This window comes from Agrilus planipennis, unplaced genomic scaffold, assembly GCF_000699045.2.
Source record: "Agrilus planipennis isolate EAB-ADULT unplaced genomic scaffold, Apla_2.0 scaffold95, whole genome shotgun sequence".
In the NCBI taxonomy this organism is placed as follows: Eukaryota; Metazoa; Arthropoda; class Insecta; order Coleoptera; family Buprestidae; genus Agrilus; species Agrilus planipennis.
In genome coordinates, this window is record NW_020438861.1 from 403,145 (window position 1) to 425,869 (window position 22,725).

General features: G+C 33.4%; 1 protein-coding gene across 3 annotated transcripts in view; it reads left to right on the forward strand.

Annotated features, from left to right (window-relative positions):
• LOC108735923 (dual oxidase) overlaps nt 1-19,640 on the forward strand; it is a 104,805-nt gene extending 85,165 nt beyond the window's left edge. For 2 of the 3 annotated variants that reach the window (XM_018468156.2, XM_018468157.2), the window contains 14 exons: nt 3,781-4,226; nt 4,787-4,988; nt 5,215-5,700; nt 9,226-9,510; nt 10,885-11,088; nt 11,317-11,462; nt 11,522-11,685; nt 12,191-12,565; nt 12,641-12,858; nt 14,593-14,818; nt 14,882-15,114; nt 15,223-15,378; nt 16,254-16,382; nt 19,360-19,640. In XM_018468156.2, the coding sequence (XP_018323658.1) occupies nt 3,781-4,226; nt 4,787-4,988; nt 5,215-5,700; nt 9,226-9,510; nt 10,885-11,088; nt 11,317-11,462; nt 11,522-11,685; nt 12,191-12,565; nt 12,641-12,858; nt 14,593-14,818; nt 14,882-15,114; nt 15,223-15,378; nt 16,254-16,382; nt 19,360-19,488 (3,399 nt within the window). In that variant the 3' untranslated portion in view covers nt 19,489-19,640. Of the gene's footprint in view, nt 1-3,780; nt 4,227-4,786; nt 4,989-5,214; nt 5,701-9,225; nt 9,511-10,884; nt 11,089-11,316; nt 11,463-11,521; nt 11,686-11,954; nt 12,041-12,190; nt 12,566-12,640; nt 12,859-14,592; nt 14,819-14,881; nt 15,115-15,222; nt 15,379-16,253; nt 16,383-19,359 lie in introns of those variants that run through there. The other variant, XM_018468158.1, reaches the window with a different exon arrangement.
• Nucleotides 19,641-22,725: the final 3,085 nt, after the last annotated feature.

Consider the following 22,725-nt stretch of genomic DNA (forward strand, 5'->3'; position numbering starts at 1 on the left):
TACTGTATGTTTCAGAAAGTCATGCCAATAAGTTTTTATGGTATTAATTAGTTTCTGCAAATTTAAACGTAACAAATTAAACTACGCCATAATATTTGAAATAATTATACTGTATCTAATTTACTGTAAAGGTAACTTAAAATCAATTGATGTGGTAGTGTATATAGGAAATTGTTTCCATTTTTTCGTATCTTTACAGTAAGTAATTTAAAAAAAAATAGCAATTACTATGCGTATACAGTTACGTTATTTTTATAATTCAAATAAAGGATCCTCTTTTTACACCAAAAGCGTGCAATCGTTAACGCGTTTTTTAAATTCTGTACTTCACTCTAATGCTGGTTTAATACTCTAACAATAAATTTGCATGTTCTAAGAAACTCATTTTTATATGAAAATTTTAACGGAATTTGATTTTTCTGAATATAACGATTTTGAAATACTTCCGAGGATATTTAAATTTTTCTAAAGAATTAATTTATCATAAACAGTATTACTAAGTGCCTCATTGACATAATTAGCAGTATTTTGCATAGCAGAAATTTGCATTAACATAAGCTCACTCTTTTATAGTCACGTTTACTTTTTCTACATCCTTTTTTCAGCTGTCTGTATTAATAGCTGCACTATTTTTTAATTCTATAATATTCTATATTATGTAAGTGGTCAGTGTCGTATTCATATTAAACTTACAAACACTTATTACAAATAAAGTAATACAATTCTGATAACTACAAGTAATAATCATTCGTATCGATTATCTTTATGATTACCGTCGCGTCACATCGAAAGTACTCAGAATGTACTCGGTACCTACTCAGAAATGTATTTGATTTCTAAAAGTTCTCGAGTACGAGGTAAAAGTATTCGATTTTTCCCTTCACTCATAAGGAGCGTAATCTCTCGCTGTATGAGGGCTAGTGTTTTAATAATCCAACTAACAGTCCCAATTTGTTTGTTCGTGGTTACGAACATTTATCAGATACTCGGCCAAACCTCTATGCGATCTTTCAATTCAAAAAAGTTGGTGGCGTGTTCGGAAATTAATGTCTCTGGTATTCCTACCTTACTTGTTATTATTTTAGTTACTAAATAGTGTCCTACGGTTTCTGCTTCCTGATACGGCAATGTTAAAACTTCGGAATATTTTATTAAAGCGTCTTAAAAGTAAGAATAGAATTAGTACTTCAACAAAACACTTAGTAGAAGTTATTACTAATGAATAATTATAAATATTATCTAATTTAATTATTTGACATTTATCACTTTTTTTCTACATAGCAAGTCATAACTATTGGAACATATAGCAACTGCAGGTTTTTTGGACCAAAATATGAAAATATGACCGAACAAACCTTGATAAAATTTTGCTGTAGAGAAAGATGGTGTTGAAGGTGACATATTATTTTCGTATTTTGATAACAATTTCACAATATATTCATAATAATTTCAAAATTGGCACAGAGATTTAACTTTAGGCAATAAATATTACTTTACCTAGAAGAAAGGCCCCTAATTTCAGATTCAGTTTTTTATTTTTTTTCTTCGATTATTTTTCGAGAATTCTAATTTATTCATTCTTTCTCCTGACTTTTTCACTTTTTTGACTTATCTCTATTTAATTCCAACCCCTTCTTTTATATATTTATTGAATTTTTGCATCATTTCTTTTAACCCTCGTTCGTTGTTGTATATGAAACTGACTAGATTTTTCTTCTACCATTTACTATTCTCCCTTGTTGTACTGCACTTAATTTGTTGACTAAATCTGTAAATGACACGTTGAAAAGTGCGGTGATTAGTGGACAACCTTCTCTTATTCCCTCTTTGATTACTTTTTATTTGTATTTCTCATCGTTGATTTGTATCTTAAAGTAAGTTTATTCGTACGTTTTTTCTGTCCTCTTTCTTAATTTCCTATTTTTTTCTAATTTTTCTAAGGTTTTGCATACCATGTCTCTTTTGAGTATATCGAACACGCCCCTTTCATTCCGCTAAAAGAGGAATATTTCGCCTTTTTCTTTCTTTATTTATTCTTCACACGCTGTTTTGATTACATAGATTGCACGAACAGTGCTTTTGATTTCTCTGCAGTACAGCTGTGTTTCTCCTAATGCCTTTCTATCTTCTAATTCTTTCTCAAGTCTTTTTTAGCACAGATTTTGTAACTTGTGCTTATGGGTGTTATTCCTCTGTAATTTTCTGCTAAAACCTGTAATGTGTAATTTCATATATATTTAGTTCGACAGATCTGTGACCTAATACGGTTTGTTGCTGTTGTCATCTCTCGTAGCTTAGTAGTCAGAGCATTGGTACGTAAAGCCAAAGGTCCCGGGTTCGATTCCCGGCGAGGGTGTGGCCAACAGCAACAATTTCCCCTCATTAACCTGAGGTGGTGAATAAAAAATTCGATAAATGAATTTTCAAATTAATATTTCATATTAAAAGCTAACCACTTCTAAAAATGTTTCATATATATTAGTGTTTACAATATGCATATATATGAAAGACAAAGTGTTGGGAGATTGCGCTCATGTAAAAAAAAATATTTAAAAAACATAAATGATCAATTTTTGAAGAAATTCTCTAATAATGGCCCACTTCTATGCTAAAAAGCCAACTAAAGTAATCATGAAAGGTGAGGTATATTGTCCAAAACGCACGGAGTATATAGTCTAGTACTGTTAAAACCTTACATTGAGAACATATTTATCAACGCAAAAATCACACACGTTTGTCACTACCAGCACAATCTTCATTTATCCATCGGAAACAAATTGAGCACTGTAACCACGCTTCTCCATGCTGATCGTCTAAAATATTTCCAGTACCTACAGAAAATACACCGTTTTCACCTGCGCCCATATCTAAGTTATCATTATAAGAAAGTTCTTCACAGATCACTTTCTTCTTTAACCTTTTGCCTCTTCCTTATCTTTTTAACTTTGCTCAGTGAAGTAGACACCAAGCTGCAGGATACCAAATGCGAAAAGTATCAGACTTTTACAACATTTGACAATTGTTTTGTTTGTTATACCGCCACCGGTTTGCTTTTTCGAAGGAGTACCTTCAATTGATATTATTTGAATTAAGGTAATAGTGTTGTCTTGTTCGGAATATCTGCTTCTGCAAATGTGTTCCGATTGAAAGGAAAAGTTCCCGTTTTACAAGAGTTGATATTTCAGTTGTCGCACATATTTTTTAAGCAGGACAGAAGTAATAGCAAACAAGAACAAAGTCATTTGTATGGAACCTAGGTACTGTTTTACGGCGTTTTCACTGTTTTAAAAGAAAATTATCATGATAATTACAGGTAAAGAAACAGTTCAACAAAGCTGTCCAAGACAAAAAAATGGGGTGTACAAGAAAATTATCATCGCTACCAGTAAAAGTGAACAATTAGTGAGCTATTATTTGCTTGCTACATACTTTTAAAGATTATGTATTTGCCTGGAAAAACGGTACGGCCTTGTTGACTAGGTCATTTTGGACACTTATTGTACGTGGTGTGCGTGTTTGCTCCCTAGCTATTCAAAACCGAAATGTCTCGGAAGTCTGCGTTTTAAGATTTGTTTGATTAAATATTTTCATGAAGGCTCCTTTAAGTCAGTACAATTAGCCTAAATTGATAAGAATCGGCGATCACTATTAAATAAATGGATTCGGGCAGCAACATATTAGGGAGCTACTTACTTAATATCGAATTGTCTCCATTTAACAAAACTTTATTAACTACAAGACGAAAAGTACACGAAAGTGATTAATTTATATTATTTTCAGGACGTTCTTTTGGCTAGTTCTCTCGAGGAGCTATTATTAGGAATGTCATCGCAAATATCAGAAAGGGAAGACTCATTCTTGTGTGCCGACGTCAGAGACAAATTGTTTGGTCCGATGGAGTTTTCTCGGCGAGATTTGGGGGCATTAAATATTATGAGGGGTCGCGATAACGGTTTGGCCGATTACAACACAGTTCGTTCATATTACAAATTGCCAAAGAAAAGAACTTGGAACGAAATCAATCCGAAGTTGTTCGAAGAAAATCCGGAAATTCTCAGACTGCTTGTGGCAGCATATTCCAATAGACTAGATAACGTTGATGTCTACGTAGGGGGAATGCTAGAAAGTTTCGGTGAACCTGGCGAACTGTTTTCTGCTGTTATTGTTGAACAGTTTATAAGACTTAGAGACGCCGATCGATTTTGGTTTGAAAATATTGAAAACGGGTAAGTCCTTTTTATAAATAATTATAATGTAAATAAGAAAAGAATAGACTTAATAACTAGTTAACAACTGAGTTAATATTTTCGCATTATACAATACGAGTGCAATAAGGCCCCGCTGTCGTGTGTGAAAAGGCTCATGAGGTTTTGAAAAATGTGGTAACGTTTTACAGAGTACATACCAAAAAACCAATCGAGTAATTAGTGTATGTGATAAATGATTTTTAACCTGATTCTTTTAATATCAATTGGAAGGTTGGTAGATTAACACAATTATAACGTCAATGGAAAAACTATATATTCAAAACTGATACAATAAGTTTTACATACTTTGCCTTCTTGTCTGTATATGGTATATTTGTAGCTTTCCTGAACCTTTGCAGCTTTCTTCATTTCTTATTTACGTTTCATTTTATGAGTCGTCTTGTTAGCACATCTACAGATATTACAACGAAAGTGATACCTTTCTAATAATTTTTTTTATAGTATAAATATTTATTCATATATAGTTTCGCCAAGTTGATTAATAATTGAAATATCTAAAACAAGTTTGTCTCTTATAGCATATTTACAAGAGAAGAAATATCTCAGATAAAGGAAATCAAATTGTGGGATATAATAGTGAACAGTACAGATATATTACCAACAGATATTCAAGAAAACGTATTTTTTTGGAACAATGGGGATCCCTGTCCACAGCCTGAACAACTTAATGCCTCTTCGTTAGAACCTTGCAAAATGCTGAGTGGTTACGATTATTTTGAAGTAAGTTTATTTATGTATTTCAGTAGTTTTTATCTTGCTTGTTTATCCTTTCAATAATACTTTTGAGAGGAAAAAGTAAATGTTAAAAAGTTGAAAACGACAAAATTTTTTAATAATTTGTATTCTAATGTCCATTGCTTTACTAATGGCAGTTCTTTTAAGTATCTATTTGCAAATCAACTAACTTTTTGTAGCAAGTAACCCTTAAACCTTTTTCAATTTGTAGGGAAACGAAGTGGTCTTCATTTACTCTTGCCTTTTCTTATGTTTTGTTCCAATATTGTGTGCTGGAGCGGGTTATGGCGTAGTGAAGCTTCAAAACAGGCGTCGAAGACGTTTGAAAATCAAGCAAGAGGAACTTAAAAACAAAGGCGAAGGCAAAGTATGTCAAGATGCAACCGTGGTACAAGAATGGCTTCATGCAAACCATAAGAGACTAGTAAAAATTAAATTCGGACCAGACTTCAATATTTATGTGGTCGACAGGAAGGGTGAAAAACTGAGAACTCTATGTTTTAAAGGTAGTGACAGTGTAACCGTTGAGGAATCCATGGAAAATGGAAGGAGTAAGAAGAAGCCGTTTTTACTTATACAAGTTCCAAGAGATCACGATCTAGTGTTGCAGTTTGATTCGATTGGATGCAGAAGAAAATTTATTACCAAATTGGAGCAATTTTTGACTTCTATCAAGAGAAATATGGTTTTCTCACAGGTTAGAGTTTTTATAGGTTTTTAAAAACATTTCGTGTAAAACTTTTTTTATACATTCCGCAATTAATTATTATTAAACCGTCCCTGTTAATATATACCTATATTGTAATTTAATTAGAATCATCACCTTCATTACTTTATTACCTTTTTAAAAGTAATAAAAGCCTTTAAATTTAGTAATCAATTAAATTTATTTACGGAATTTACGGAAATTTGTCTTCCTGCTTTTCTCTATTTTTAATGGCAGCACTAACAAAACAAAGTTAATTTGATATCATGGTATAATCTATCGCCATCTACTGACATTTGTTATTACGTGTTGCGTTTGTTAATGTTCATTACAAATGCATTTGACTATTAAATTATTCCATTCATATATATTATTTATTTAAGTAATATGTGAAAATATAAATAATAATATCAACAAAAATAGCTATATTAACAACCATAAATATAGTCGCGTAGTCAAGCACTTTTCGCACTACTACTACTAATTTTTACACCTTACCGGTTCTTTGCGCTTATTTCGCTTTCTGTCGTCTCACAGACATATTTATAGACGATACACTTGAGCTAGAAAGATTCCAGAATGTGAGATCTAGAAAATCTAATCCTCTTTGTTGCTAATGAAAGCTAGACAACCCACTATAAGCCCCTTGACATATACACGTAGCTCCCCCTCCAAAAATTGCTTGTCCCAATCAATGAAGTCGCTTCTGTAGGAAGCAAGTCGGTCAAGATGGGACTACCTTCATTTTGGCCCGAGGTCCTTTCTGAATTCGATATTGCGACTTAGCTTCAATTTTACGGGTGTCAATTTCTTGAAAATTTCAATCATGTTTTCGGAGACGGTCGTCGAAGGTTTTTCCCAGCATGATGATACCAGCTAAGTAAACCAAACACATTGAATTGCAATAGACCATTTCCAATTGTAAATGCAAAATTTTTCTTATATCTTGCAAATGTTCTTCAACCTGCCAGTATCCAATTTTTAAATAAAGAGTAGAGAACTAGACTGCTAGACTGTCTAATGTGTCGTCTATTCGGGGTAATGGGTAACTGTTACATCGTTCAGCTTGCTGTAGTCCACCCAATATTTCGTGGTAATCATCTTTCTTCCGTACCAGTTCTATAGGGAACTTTGAGATGATTCTGTTACCCCCTCTTTTATAACGCAATTCATTTCCTTTTGCTTTGCATAGGGAATTTTTCTAGATGGTTATGCGAAGGGTCGTGCTGTTGCGGCGTTAATGCGATGATATATTAAGTTGGTCCTTCCGAAATCGTGACCTGAACGGGCGAAGGCATGTTGAAAATGACTAAAAAGTTTTTCTATTTGCCTGATTTGGTGCTTGTTGATGTAGTTACTATACCGCTTCACTAGTTCTGTTAAAGCTGCAGGAAGTGATGTCGGTTTCGTTTTAGGTACTTTTTCCTAATCACGGTGGTAAATTTCAGCTACTGGTTTGAATACCCCCAATTATGTCCCTTTGTAGGTCATTTGCTCGAAGTCTTTGAAATTGGATATACTAACACGTATTGATAATGCTCCAGTGCTTATGAATATGCGTCCCACCAATAATGCTTTCTGCGTCAAGTTTGGATTGTCTGGTTCGACTACCCCCACCAATCCGCTGATATCATCATCTATTTTGACTCGTACTGTGACTCTCCTAGTGATCCGGTAGTACTCAAACTTCCTCTACGATCATCTTATAGGCGGAAAGCTTCCTATTGGAATTTGACATTACTATCTCCTCTCCATCGATGCGTGTTGTAAAAGTGCTAATATTTAAGTTGCTTTATTGTTCTTGAAGAACATCCAATGATGGCAACATCTATTATATCGATCACTAATACCCAACTATATTAGATCGCGCTGTCAATTTTAGTTTCTACGTTGTATTTCGGACGACCACTATCTATAATTCTTGCAATCATGCAAAATGGCCACTTATTCAACTTTCCCAACATTTTAAATTTTTTTCTCCCATTTCTATATAAGTGGCTTTCTTCGCATTCTTTGATGAGCGACACGATACCTTCTTTTTTAGTTATGTCACTGCCGATTTCTGCCTGTGGCACTCATACACGACCCATGGAAGCTTGTTTCGTCGCTTCAAATTCTAACGCATCTGTGTTTCACTTTGAGTCTTGTGGGATGCTAGTCTGAAGACTGGATGTACTTATTTCTTTCACTCCATCGATAAATGTTTGTATTGGTCTGTAAACTCTTGAAGGGCAGAGACGTTCCACATCGGACTCAAATTGTTGAAGGCTCTCGTTCTTTAGTTACGACTTTTCCGTTGTGTCTGAGGTGCTTGTTGCAAATAGTTACCGCCGTACCTCTTTTCTAGGCCGTTAACAAAATGGTGGGAGTCATATTTTTGAGGCCTATGAATTTCTTGGTGTATATCTAGTGCCTCCCTTCATGAAACAATTACTGTTGTTGTTGCATTCTCTGAATTGGTCGATATATTTGCATCTTCCGCTGCCTCCATCTCAGGAAAATGGACCACGATATCCTTCCTTCAAAAGTTTCTGATGGTTTTGCACCAGACTCGTCAGTTGACGCAATAGTGGGTGGTCATAGCTTTTCAATTTCTTCTTTCATTTCTTCCAATTTCGTTTCAATTCTAATTTCCCTTTTTCCTATGTTCTTCTCCGTTTCAATTCTAGCGTCATTTCTATTTTCATTTGTCCTATTATCATGTTATCGTGTACTGCATTTAATTCTCGCTTCATTTCTTGTCTCAGTTTTATTTTTTTCTGACCCTCTTCTATTTTCTATTTCACTTCTTCTTGACACTTTCCCATTTCCTGTTTCATTTCTTCTTGTCCTTCTTTCATTTCCTCCATCATTGCCATTAAAGCATTTATTTGTTCTCCCGATTTTACTCGAGTACCTGGTTGTAACAGGCGTGAAATATCTCGATCTCTGTTAGAAAGTTAAAACAAATACTCGGGTGCCACTTTTCCAAAGCAAAGAACCACAAATTGCACCTCAGCCAGGGATTCCTGGACATATTTGGTTAGGAGAGGGTTTGAAGATCGATATATTAATATTTTTACAAAGTACAAGTGGGCTCAAAAAGCCAATCTAATCTATGTGGAGATCATAAGAAGGTTACCATCAGAGTTCTGAAACTCCTAGGAGACTTTATTCATCCTAAGGGATCAAGTACTTAGTGTAGCATGCCCAATATTTGCAGATCAAACTGCTGGGGTCCTGCAAGGCTCAAAGGACAAATTTCCACCCTCAAATTTACCCCAAATACTCTCGAATGGAACCTATGATCCTCTTCGAGCCCCTACTCTAAATTACCCCTAACTGTGCTATAGTTACTTTATAAATGTAAGTGTCTCGGAAAACTTAAAAAAAAAATTAAAAAAAAGGCTTCCTTATTAAAAAATTAGTATTTTCAATTGGTCCTCATTCTTGTATCTTGAATTTTTTTCTGTATTTTATATTTACCTTACAAACTTCGAATAACATATTAATTTCTTTAAACAAATTACATTTTAGGTTGCAAGGGAAATAATTTTAGCCAAGGCGGAAACTCGAGAACGTCGTCAAAAAAAATTAGAACACTTTTTCAGAGAAGCTTATGCTTTAACGTTTGGTTTAAGACCAGGCGAAAGACGTAGACAGTCTGATGGAAGCATGGACGATGAAGTAGTAACTGTCATGAGAACATCGTTGACAAAATCAGAGTTCGCAAATGCCCTGGGAATGAAAGCAGATGCTGTATTCGTGAAAAAAATGTTTAACATAGTGGACAAAGACGGAGATGGACGCATTTGTTTTCAGGTAGGGATATAAATTACATTTGAATAAGTAGTAGGAAATATATGTAATGAATTTTATATTTTCTGCGCCTATGTTATGAATTTTGAAATATTATTATTTTCCTGTAGAACTATCGAAAAAGCTTTAAAACTTAAGGAGGAATAAGCGTAGTTAACACAGCTACTGAAATATTTATTGGATAACCTTCTGATTTGCATTGATTAATTGATAAGAAAAATAAATTGTGGAGTGCCCCAATTTACCTAGCTCTGGGGTCACGCTGTTTAAAATTATGTAATATTTATGTCCCCCCTTAGGTTAAAAAAAAATTTAAAAGAATTATTTCTTACTGATCTTTTTCAGTTGAAACATCGGAGAAACATGAAATAATATTTTTTTCAAAGTTTTATGTTACAAACATGACTTTTTGCATTACTGAATAGATATCCAAATAAAAAATTTATAATAAATATTTTTTTATTCCTCTGTAGGAAACTAGGCACACGTTTTCTGAATTAACACGAAGAAACATGACATTAGATGATAAATGATTTCAGCTTCATTTGCAAAGGAAACTCGTATCCCATTTCGTTTTTTCACAATTTATTCAAAGCTAATTATGCTCTTTTTTCGACCGTTTAATATTTTCACACAATCTTTCAGTGAGAAGTTTTCTATGCCGTGATAATAAATTCGACTAATCCTCACTGGACATATTGCTCTTAAATTTTGCTAACCTCACCCTTTGCTATCAAGACAGCCCGCAACGATAAATCAAACAACAATTCTTTCTGATGGGCATCTTTCCAATCAATTTTACTAATTGCACTAGCTTAACTTTCTCACATATCAAAGTAGTTTTCCCACCATGTTTGTTTGGTTTCTGTCGAGCATGTCGATACCCCGATTCACCTTTGAAGATGTTTTTTTTCTATTTTTAATAATAAAAAAAAACCACACGACATAATCGAATCAAACACTCCAAACTAATCCCACAGGCATATTATATTAACGGAGCAATATTAATATCCTACAATCCTAAATACTTTTTCCAAAGAAAGTTTTACGCCGGATATAAAAGTGTAAAATTATTGCGTAAGACATTTTGGTCACCTGCAGCAACGTGCCTTTACGAACTAAGTGACGGCTACTCGCAAAACATTTGATATTTTATCTGCAACGGATTTCCCATGCTTTCCATCCTAAAAACGTTAGCTACATGCTTCTGTAACTAAACATCAAACTCTCCCCGTTGATCTCTTGGTTCAGATTCGTCTCGTTTGACAGTACCTATAATTAAAATAAAGCAAGAAAAAAGTCATCAAGCAAAATAAAATAATTAAACATTAGATTTAACTTAAGCATACTAGGCATACCTATTATTGAAAATTTCAGGAATTCCTTGATACTGTTGTGCTATTTTCTCGGGGAAGGACAGAAGATAAATTACGTATAATCTTCGATATGTGTGATAATGATAAAAACGGAATCATAGATAAAGGAGAACTATCCGAAATGCTGAGATCGTTAATAGAAATTGCTCGAACTACAACCTTATCCGATGAACACGTGACCGAATTAATAGATGGAATGTTTCAGGTACCTTCCAACAAATAATAATTTACTACTCTTGTTAATGAAATAGTATGATATAATCTTCTCTTGCTTTCTATTTTAAAACTTCTAAATTCTCTTCTGTCATAAATGATAATTGTTGATTTCTCGCAACTACTCTTTTAAATGAAACACTTTTTGTTAAACAATTTGAATAGAAATTTATATTTGTAAAACAAAAAATCAAAGGGTGTTTAGAAAAATATTTAATAGGATGCCGGCCTTCAACATAAAGACTTTCTAACTTACGACGATTTTAAAGAGATGATGAAGGAGTATAAGGGAGAGTTTGTTGCCATTGGTTTAGATTGTAAAGGAGCGAAACAAAATTTCTTGGATACTTCTACAAACGTGGCTAGGTAAGTGATTCTATTACATTATAAAATGAATTAAAATTACCAAAATTTTTAATATTTAGAATGACCAGCTTCCAAATAGAACCTTCGGTAGACACTGAGAAGTCTTATCTAAGGCAGAAATGGAATAGTGTTACTACCTTCTTGGAAGAAAATAGGCAGAACATATTTTACCTCTTCATATTTTATGTGATAACTATTGCACTTTTTGTAGAAAGATTTATACGTAAGTATTTTAAATTAAATGTGACTTAAAAGAATTAAAAACATAAATAATTTAAATGGGTCTGTCTATAAATATAAATATAAATCACATTTGTTTACGTTACCTTATTTTAAATGACTGCATGCTTACTCTATTAAAATTTTTGAAACTGAATCCAGGGTTTATGCCAATCGCCAGTCAAGCACATGACTACCTAACTTCAATGCCTTAAAACTTTTTCAAACTATTTATTAGCAATATTGAAAATGAAATAGTTCTTGATTTATTAGAAAATCAAACGGAGCTGTGAGGAACCAAAGTAAAAGAAATTCTTACTGCTGCCTAACATTCCACAAATACCTATTACCTACTCATTAGTCAAGAAATCTCTTTACACGTAAGCGTATTGTATACGTGGTTATTGATTGACAAAACAGAAACATTTTCTCTATAAACAAACTTTGTTGTTTTATATTATTTATTTACTTCGTAATTATTTAAATGAATGAAGGCTTAAATTTTTCAGATTATTCCTTTATGGCTGAACACACTGATCTTCGTCATATTATGGGAGTTGGGATAGCTATAACTCGAGGTTCAGCAGCATCATTATCCTTTTGCTACAGTATACTCTTACTGACAATGTCTAGGAATTTGTTAACAAAATTGAAAGAGTTTTCTATACAGCAATACATTCCTCTAGATTCGCACATTCAATTTCATAAAATTGCAGCATGTACAGCATTATTTTTCTCCCTACTGCATACCGTTGGTCACATTGTGAATTTTTATCATGTTTCCACTCAACCTGTGGAAAACCTCAAATGTCTTACAACTGAAGTTAGTTTTCCTTCTGATTACAAGCCTGGGATTTCATTTTGGCTTTTCCAAACAATAACTGGTAAGAAACTATTGTATGCATTCTTATAGGTATAGGTATTTGAATTCTATTCTAATTCGCTTCTATTTTATACAGGTATAACGGGCATTCTATTATTCATCATAATGTGCATAATTTTTATATTTGCACACCCAGTAATACGTAAGCGTGCTTATAACTTTTTCTGGTCCACTCACAAACTATATATTGCCCTCTACTTACTATGTTTGATTCATGGGCTAGCCAGGTTAACTGGAGCCCCTAGGTTTTGGATATTCTTCATTGGACCTGGTATTATATACACATTAGATAAGGTAAGCAAATTCCATTCTTAAACCGTTAAAAAAATAAGAAGAAGAAACAGTGGTCTGTGCGAGCATAGATTTTTTTCTGGTAAAAAGTGAAATAAATGCGTCTTTTAGTTGTTATAAAGCAAGAGTTAGTGAATTAAAAAAATAAAAAATTAAGAAAATTTCATATAGAATAGCAACACATTGTAATTGCGGTGGAATCTTAATTAGAGGTAGTGAGTCTAGATTGAGTGTATCTGTTGTAACGAATGATTCCACAAAAAGTACAGCAACGTTCCGGGTAATAACTTGAATACCATCGTCAGACGAAGATAGGAATAAAGTAAACATGTGAGGCCTACAAAAGGAAGCGACCATGTACCTATATTCCAGAGGATCAGGCCTTAAAAGGGCTCTTTCTCAAAAGCCGTTGACAGGAAAGCCTTGAATACAGTCGGCAATATTGAGAAACGTATTATCAATTTTATAATAATTAAATTGGAGCACGAGTACGTCAGTATCGACTATCTACATTCTACTATTATTAGCCATTAGCTATCATGAACTTAGTAGTCAGGAGCTCAAAAAACTCTTAGCGGCCAAAAAAGAGCCCATAAGGTTATGTAACATGAGAGTACACTGTGAAAGAATCAGTAGAATTTAACAAATATTAATTGAAATTGACGAAACAAAATCGACAAAAGATAAAATTATTTCTGGAAGCACCTCATAAATTGTTAAAGCTCTAATCGGACAGTCCATAAGAGTATATATAACGCGGAGGAAAAGTATCTACAATATATTCTTCTTCGATGAATATAGAAGAGATTGCTCATACACTTGGAGTCTTCGCCCAGAATGCTGACTTAGGTAGCAAATCTCCCATCAATAATTCCTAGGCACGTTTCGTTTTCTTAATTCATGGAAAGGAATTTGCCCAGATAATTTACCTAACACCTTCCTGAAATAATCTGATGCTGGATATTCCCGACTACCTATGTGGAAGAAATCGTCGATAATGACCATTTAAGAAACTAGAAATACATCTGTAGTTACAAGTTACAGGTCAAGTTATAAGTTATCAGTGCTTTTTGAACTTTTCCGAAAAGTAATATCGATTTACGGCAGCATATCGCTATCTACTAATATTTGCTGTTAGTCAAAGTATTTAAAATGTTCCCATTCTCATTGCTTTGAAAAAGCCTTAAAGATCAATTTCAATCGACCATCCTATTATATATTATATTATTCTAATACGACCAATACCATCAATGTATTTATTTTTTATGCTAATGACGACGTAGTGAAATAAATTGTAACGAATTTTTTCTATTGCGTTTATTTATTTACTAAATGAGACTTATATATATATACTTAAGTGATTAATTTAATACAGAAGCATACTATGTACAGCGATTTATCTGTCAATCGGTTATTTATATCATTGTAGATTTATCTCGCTGTCTAATTTTCTCGTTCACGTACTACTTCTATCAATTCTGTTGTAACGACTACTGATTCGTCGGACACTGTTCACCTATTTATGTGGTTGTGGAATTTTTTTAATTATTTCCGAAAATTTCCTGTAAGTTCTTGTCGCGCCTATCTGATCTGCTATGTGATTTTTGATCAAACACATGGTACTAAATCGATTACGTACGGCATTCGTACAAGACAATATTTATTTTTATGACAACTTAAAGCATATAGTTCGAAAGAAAGAAAGAAATAAATCATAAAATTTACATTACATTCCAGGTTGTTAGTTTAAGAACCAAGTACATTCCTTTAGACGTAATAGAAACTGAACTGCTACCATCTGATGTAATTAAAATAAAATTTTACCGTCCTCCAAATTTGAAATACTTATCAGGACAATGGGTACGCCTGGCATGTACTGCATTCAAGCCACGTGAATTTCACTCGTTTACTTTAACATCAGCGCCACATGAAAACTTTTTATCCTGTCACATAAAAGCTCAAGGTGTGTGAAACATTACTGATTTAAATAGGCTAATTTCTAAAATATTTTGTCTTTACCTAACAGGACCCTGGACGTGGAAACTTAGAAATTATTTCGACCCCTGTAATTATAACTTAGAAGACCATCCAAAAATATTATTAGAAGGTCCCTTTGGCGGTGGTAACCAAGATTGGTATAAATTTGAGGTTGCTGTAATGGTAGGAGGGGGTATAGGTGTAACACCCTACGCTTCCATACTGAATGATTTAGTATTTGGTACATCCACCAATAGGTACTCTGGAGTTGCTTGTAAAAAAGTAAGTTCAAGCTTTAATTGTTATTATTTATGTATCTCTTAAAAGAAAACACATTGTCTTAATCATAATGTCCAATACATGTTTATGTTTGTCTTATATTTATTTCAGGTTTATTTCTTGTGGATATGTCCTTCCCATAAACATTTCGAATGGTTCATAGACGTGCTTCGAGACGTGGAAAAAAAAGATGTAACAAGTGTTTTAGAAATACACATTTTTATTACTCAATTTTTCCACAAGTTCGATTTACGAACAACTATGCTGGTAAGAAAAAACTGTATTACATACATTTATTATATTTTATTTATAATACAGTCGCTCCAGATTTTAATATGGAGAACTTTAATTAATGCAAATAACCACAGGCAGTCTAATGGTCAGTTAATTTAAATTTCTAGTATATGGATTTTTTTTATTAGGCCAATATACACAATTATAAACATCTAATAGCTACAAAACAGAACTTTAAAAATGAATAAATATTTGTTTTAAATATATAAAATTAAAAAATTGCGTTCAATGAATAAGTACAGACAGCGTAATGAACGTCATCTCTAGAAATTTTCTTTTCTTTATCGAATCTCATAATATGTAGCAAATGTGGATAAAAAAATAGGTTATGAAATAAAACAAAGCGAATTCACCTATTTCTACACTCTGTACATTTCTATAGTACACATTATGTCAAAGCTTACAAGGCATCTGGTCATCACAATTTTCAGCAAACGGCAATGGCTGTTATGCTCCTTTTTTTAATTTCTGTGTTATTATTTTTTTATTAGTTTCAATTTAAATATTAAATATATTAATCGAAGAATGCTATTGTTTGATTGCCGAGGATTGTTTATGGTAGGAAAAGGCAACGCGAACATGGTTAGTGTTGTCGTTGTCATGTCATTTATTTTTGTTCGCCTATTAACCGCTGAACTGAATGAATAGATTCTGATTAAGAAAGTAAATCTCCTTAGGGAATATTTCGAGCGACTGGTATACCAAAAATTTTTTACCTTTGCTCCAACTATATTGTCCTGCAATTAGGCGCACCATAATTAGATCTCTATAGGCGCTGTTGTTCTGTTTATTACGTTTACTTTTGTAATCATGATTGAGTTTAAGATAATTATTGTGTAAATTTTCAGTACATTTGTGAAAATCACTTTCAACGTCTTTCCAAGACATCTCTGTTCACTGGTCTTAAGGCAGTTAATCATTTCGGGAGACCTGACATGACATCATTTTTGAAGTTCGTTCAAAAAAAGCACAGCTATGTAAGTATAAAAGAAACCAATTTAACGTTTTACAGGTAAATAATTAAATATTTGTATAAACTAAGGAATCACCATTAAGATATAGTATTTCAAAAAATACTTAACCAATTGCATTTTTTTACAAATGATAGCCCCAAATTTGATTTGTATTTCAAATCTCATACTAAAATGTTTATTCACATGACATAATAGATATTTAACATCACCTTCCATAAAATCGCAATTTGTCGATTAGTTAGTGTAAACATATCCATTGAGTAGGAAGAGAAGTCAGCAGAATTAAAGGCTCATTAAGTATCTACTGAGAATTTAAACACTCCGTAATGTAAGTGAAAAAAGCATGTACGAAAAAATTGTAAAATATTGAAAATTAGAAAATTATTATGAATGGTAATTTTGTCATCTATGCCTAATGCCACCTCGCGATAAAAAGTCCCGAAAGCTTCGCCAATAGGCGTAAAGGCTAACTGAGTATATATATATATATATAGTGCCGAGCTTTAAAGGGTGTAACCGAGCGGCATGGCCTAGAGATTTAGACCATTGCTTAGCATTCGGGAGGTCGCCGGTTCGATTCCGGGTCCGTCTGCCTTGGTTCAAGTTTTTCTGTGGTTTCCTTGGATCTCTTAGGTAAATGCTGGGGCAGTAATATTCCACAGATAATCTTTCATTCTCTTCTGTCTTCATTTCGTCCGTCTCAACTTTCTCACCCGAACCACCACCCAGCCATTCCCACGATTCCTGAAAGCAGGCTGAAGAGGGCCTTCCGCACTACCTTCCGGCGTAGTCCAGAGGGACTGCCCGCCCACCAGCATTACTGGCTGGTGGGAATGAAACACCCAAAAGTTTTTTTTTTTAAGGGTGTAAACTAGATGCAGTAATTGCACGGCGAATTCAGCAGCATGGTTAAAGGCAATAAAATTTTTTAAGAAAATCACAAAACCGGTCTTATGCAAATTGGCAATGTATCGAGATTGTAAACATTCCCGATTATCAAACGTCTGAAATAAACACAAATAAATTAAATAAATCCGTTACAGGCGGCACTACTTAATGTACTAACATATAAGAAAAAAAATGTAAGTTACGTAAACATTAGTCGGTAAATAAGCATCACCTGGATAACTGTAATTTTATTAAAACAAATTTCCACGCCACCATTTAGGTATTGACAAAGTGCGTTATCTTCTAAGTAAACTTACCAAACAAATTAAATTAGTCTCCAAAAATTAATTTGGGAGTTGTCTTTGTCTATAACGGTGAGTGACACACTGACCTACTGCGAAAGAGAAGTTGACAACGTTAAAAGAGAAAATAACTTTTGCAGGCGGGCCATCACATTTAATCTAATCTGACAAATAACAAACAATACATGAGCAAAACAAGTACAAAGGAAATACAATACCGATGCCGCTAATTCTCAGCTAATTGAACACAACGTTGCGTTGTCGCTTTACTGTACCTGGGCCGAAATTAAATTTACGTGCATTTTCAACTGCGTTTATTTCGAAAACAATGAGCTTACAGACTTAGAAACATTTACTTAATTTTCATATTTTATAGTGCTCTACCACCTCTTGCAAGCTCGGCACTGTTACACCCTATGTATATATTATATATGAATGGAGCCGTTGATACGCTATTGAGGATGTTACTACATGTTTCATTTATATATTTTTATATACTCTATATCAATTTTTGTTTAACACCCGGATTCCATATCTTGAATTCGTTTATTTGCATCTTAGGCAACAAGTTGGCAAAAAAAAGGCAAGGTTTAAACAAGGAAATGGACTGTTTCAGTCATAAATTATGTTGATTAAAGGTTTATTATGTGCCTAATGAGAAATTAAGTGTCCCGTATATTCTTTTCAAAAATTACTCTTAAAATGCATAAACCTAAATAAGTCAGTTTCTTACATGGTACACATATCCGTGAACTATAAAATTCTTCGAAATTTGACTCTCGCTCTAGAAGACAAGCATCGAGACGTCTACCAAAATTATTTCTAAATCGAGCATAAAGTTCGGCAGTCACGCCAATCTATCATTATTTCGTGAAATACTTTTGTCCGTAAATAGCACTCTATGAAAGCAATTGGACTCTACATTACTTTCCTATCGAAAGTAGTAACACAAATCCACTAGCAGCTGAAAATCGATTTCCGACAAGGCTTGTATTTGTTGTAAATGATAAGTATGCAGCAACTGCTATTTTAATATTTGTCACGCTGACACATGAAAGGAGTCAACGTTGTGTTCAATTTCGCGTGAACTACATCTTAACGATGATATGGTTCGGGCGGCAACGCTCACGACCTGTAAATATAGGGTGTACCTTGCGATTAATGTACAATTTGATCGTTGCATTAACAGAGAGGTACTGACCTACTATCGATCGACTAAATACATCAAGGTTACGAAGTTAAAAGAACAAATAACTATTAACTACAGTTAGTTTTAATATAAACATCTTGAATTTCCCTTAATATAATCTAATAAATATTAAAGTAATAATAATAACAATAATAAATACAAAGGCAGTACAACACCGATGCTGCTAGTTACCAACTGATTGAATGCGGCGTTGCATTGTCGCATTTCAACTACATTTTTCTCAAAAACGATGAAATTTCGGATCTGTAAACATTTACTTAATGTTCTTATTTTATAATGCCCTATCACCTCCCGCAAGGTTGCTACTTATTTTAGGAACACCTTGTATTTACTTTAGGCGTTAGACAACCGGCATTTCTTCTGACTGCAATCTGTTCTGTGCAAAGAATTAGTTATACTCTACTGAGATAGTGCGTCTAATGAGCCTTTAATTACTGTATGACTACAAAATCATTGTTTGAGCAATTCTTTCAATCACGCTCTACTCGCCTATTGCCTTAACCAGTTAGATTCATTTTATTGTTGTATTAATTCCTCTTCTTTAAAGCAAATAATTTTACAAAATTTTTTTTATTTAAAGGTAAGCAAAATAGGAGTATTTAGTTGTGGACCTAGACCTTTAACCAAAAGTGTGATGTCTGCATGTGATGAAGTCAACAAGTGTCACAAGTATCCGTACTTCATCCATCATTTCGAAAATTTCGGTTAACGACAAATAATTTTAGTTAAAATTCTTAAAGAAAACTAATGCTTTATTGTAAATACCTACCATATGCGACAATTTTATTGATTGTGAATTTGTAATAAAATAGTTCATGTGATAAAGTCAGCGACCATTGTGTTTATTATTGTGAAATATTTTTTTTTATTATATTTATAGTAGTTAAACTAAATTAGTGTTTTTATTTCGTTTCATTCATTGTGAATTACCATTCCTTATCATTGCTCCTTAAAGCACACAACTATTTTGAAAAGAACATTCATCACCTCACTGTAGTAAATGACGTCATACCAGACAATACACGGAGAGAACATTATTATTCTCGTAAGCTTTCCTGGCCAGCATTGGAATCTAGACAGGTTACCATATCAATGACAATGGTCAGTATAGCGAAATGTTTACAGTTAGCTGAGCACAGAATACGGCAACACTACTATGAAAGCTAATTCCACTGTTATTTGCAGTTTCAGCCGTAAAGTTACCAAACAAGTTTTAATTTTAAATACAAGTACGCATCCGGGGAAATAACCCTTGCATTGAAATTTTTTTTTCTTGTAAATACGTCATAGATCACGTGCAACAGTTTTTGTTTTGTATTAAGTATACATTTCTATTACTACATTGTTTTCGTCAAACAAATAATGACAAGATTCCGTTTTTTTACGGACATTCCTAGGGCTCATTTCAAACAAAAAACTTGGCTTTTGATTCTAAGATGAGTTACTTACTTTATATTGTTTGAGTAAGAAATATTTTCAATTGGGTTTATTGATGGTCGACATAGTAGATGGTGTCATTATTGGGTTGGATCTTCTCCGAGATCAGGAAATCGACTTAAATATCAGCACTTTTACAATTCACATCAGTGAATAGCAGATAAATCTTAAGGCGAAGATTGACGTCTATAAGATGATCGCAAAGGAAGGACGAATACTACCGAGTCTCTACAAAAGCATTGTAAGAATCAGAATAGACAACGCCATTGGCAAATTGGTGAGCGTAGTTAAACCAGTCAATCCAAGCTCAACAAAGAAAGCTGGAGGAACGTGCACTCATAAGAACGGGGAGTAGCATCGCTGTCTGTTAGAATATTCAATTTGAGAAATCTCGAACAAAAGAACACCGTTGGAACTGTTTGAACCAGTAGCTGAAAATCACCACTGTGATTTTGGGAACAAAAGTGTGAGACGAAACTGGCATCACTTCCTACAGGTTTACCAGAACTGGTGGAACAGTCCAGTAACCACCTAAACAAGCATCAAGTTAAGGAAATTTCGAGAACTTTTTGGCTGTTTTCAGCATGTTTGCATCCTCTCAGATCAGAACTTATGTAACATACCACCGCATCAACACCGAAACTGTAACCACATGGAAAAGTTCCCTGGATGAAGCAAGAGGAAGTGAATAACCTTATAAAAGACATATATAAGCAAGAAATGACCAAATCATCTTTAGGGCTTCCCCTATAGTGATCGTACTCAAGAAGGATGGTTCCACGAGATTTTTGTGTGGACTACAGGAAGCAGAAAGGTGAAACGCATAAGGACAGCTACCCATTACTCCGAATTGACGACACATTAAGCAGTCTAACAGGAGATAAGTGATTCTCTACTCGCGATATGAAAAGTGGATGCTGGCAGTGGTCTATGGCAATCCATGTAGAAGTTTCTTTGATTTAGCTAATTTAGTGAAAACTGATGAAATTTCCGATACTAACTAGGTTGTAAACCTTTTTTATTTTTTTCGGTGACTTTGTGAAGTTCTAGAATTTTCACAGTAACAAAAATGTCAAATTTGCATTAATTTCTGCTTGTACATAATTCTTTGAAAAAATTATTTTTGTTGCTGCAAAATGCGCTTATTTTGCAAGTAAATGAACTCGATATTTGTTTTATGAATTTTAAAGGAATTGCAATTTTATAACTATGAAATGTTTAATTAATTTTGAAATATGTTTTAAAGTCTACAATAGTTCTCGAGTTTCCTTAAAACTCCACTGCGTGACAGTATATGTTAAGCCATCTTCTTCACTGTTGAACTAAATTTACATTTTTTTTATTATGAAAATAGGTTCATGAAGCCTAATGTTGAAATTATTATTTATCAGTATATCATTACAACCATAGTTATCTTTTCAGGTAATAAAATTTTATTTTTAAAACAATTATTTTTATTAATAAACTACAAAACGCTTAAAATTAAAGCAAACGACTTTTCTAATCTAGAGACTAATAAGTGACAACGACGAATTTTAACCCTCGATGACGTCTTTCGTGACTACTGATTTAATTTTTATAAAGCAACATACTTAATATTTAGCAATTAATGAAAATATTATAATAGTTAAAATAACCAACAATACAGATATCGAAAGGTATGTCAAATAGACAGCTAGACGAATTTTAAAATTCGGCTGTAATTGAGCAGCCCCGTTTTTTAATTCTTCCATATCATCTGAATGTCTTTGTTTCAAAAAGATTTTTACTTATACGGTGTGTAACAGAAATAAGTACGAAGCTTTGGAGGATGTAAACTAGATATAATACGTAGGTGTCTCCAAATAATGTACTGCAATAAAAACGCTGCAGCTTCGTTATCGGAAAATGTAATCATTGCGAATTATCGAACGTCTAAGATAAACATAAACAATTTTATGCTAAACATAATGTCCCACCGGAAAAAAAATAATAAAAACTCAATGTACTGCTAAGAAAACCTCGAATTACGGACGGAAATTAGGAAACGACCTGACGGGAATACGGAAAAAACGAATATGGAGATCACAAATTTGGCGAATTGGAAGGTGAAATGTAACATCGTGGAACATGAGATATCAGGAAGTCATATGGAATTAAGCAAACATAAGATCGACATATGTACAATATCCGAATTGAAAAGGAAAAGACAAGAGACAAAGAGAGTAGTGGGAATATTACTACACGAGAAATTTAAAATATTATGTAGAGGAAGTACAGTACGTGAATACTAATATAATGAGCATATGACTTAAGTTTGACAAAGAAAGAATACGCTTCATTAGCGTGTACACTCCTGACATGAGTAAATTAAAAGAAAAGCAAATAACTTTCTTCAATGAACGTCAACAACATATTGACGAACTGCCACAAAAACCAAAAATATTCCTAAGGGAAGACTTTAACTCCAGAATCGGTAACGAAGTAATTGCAGGTGTAATGAACAGATTCAATGAAGAAGTCATTAAGT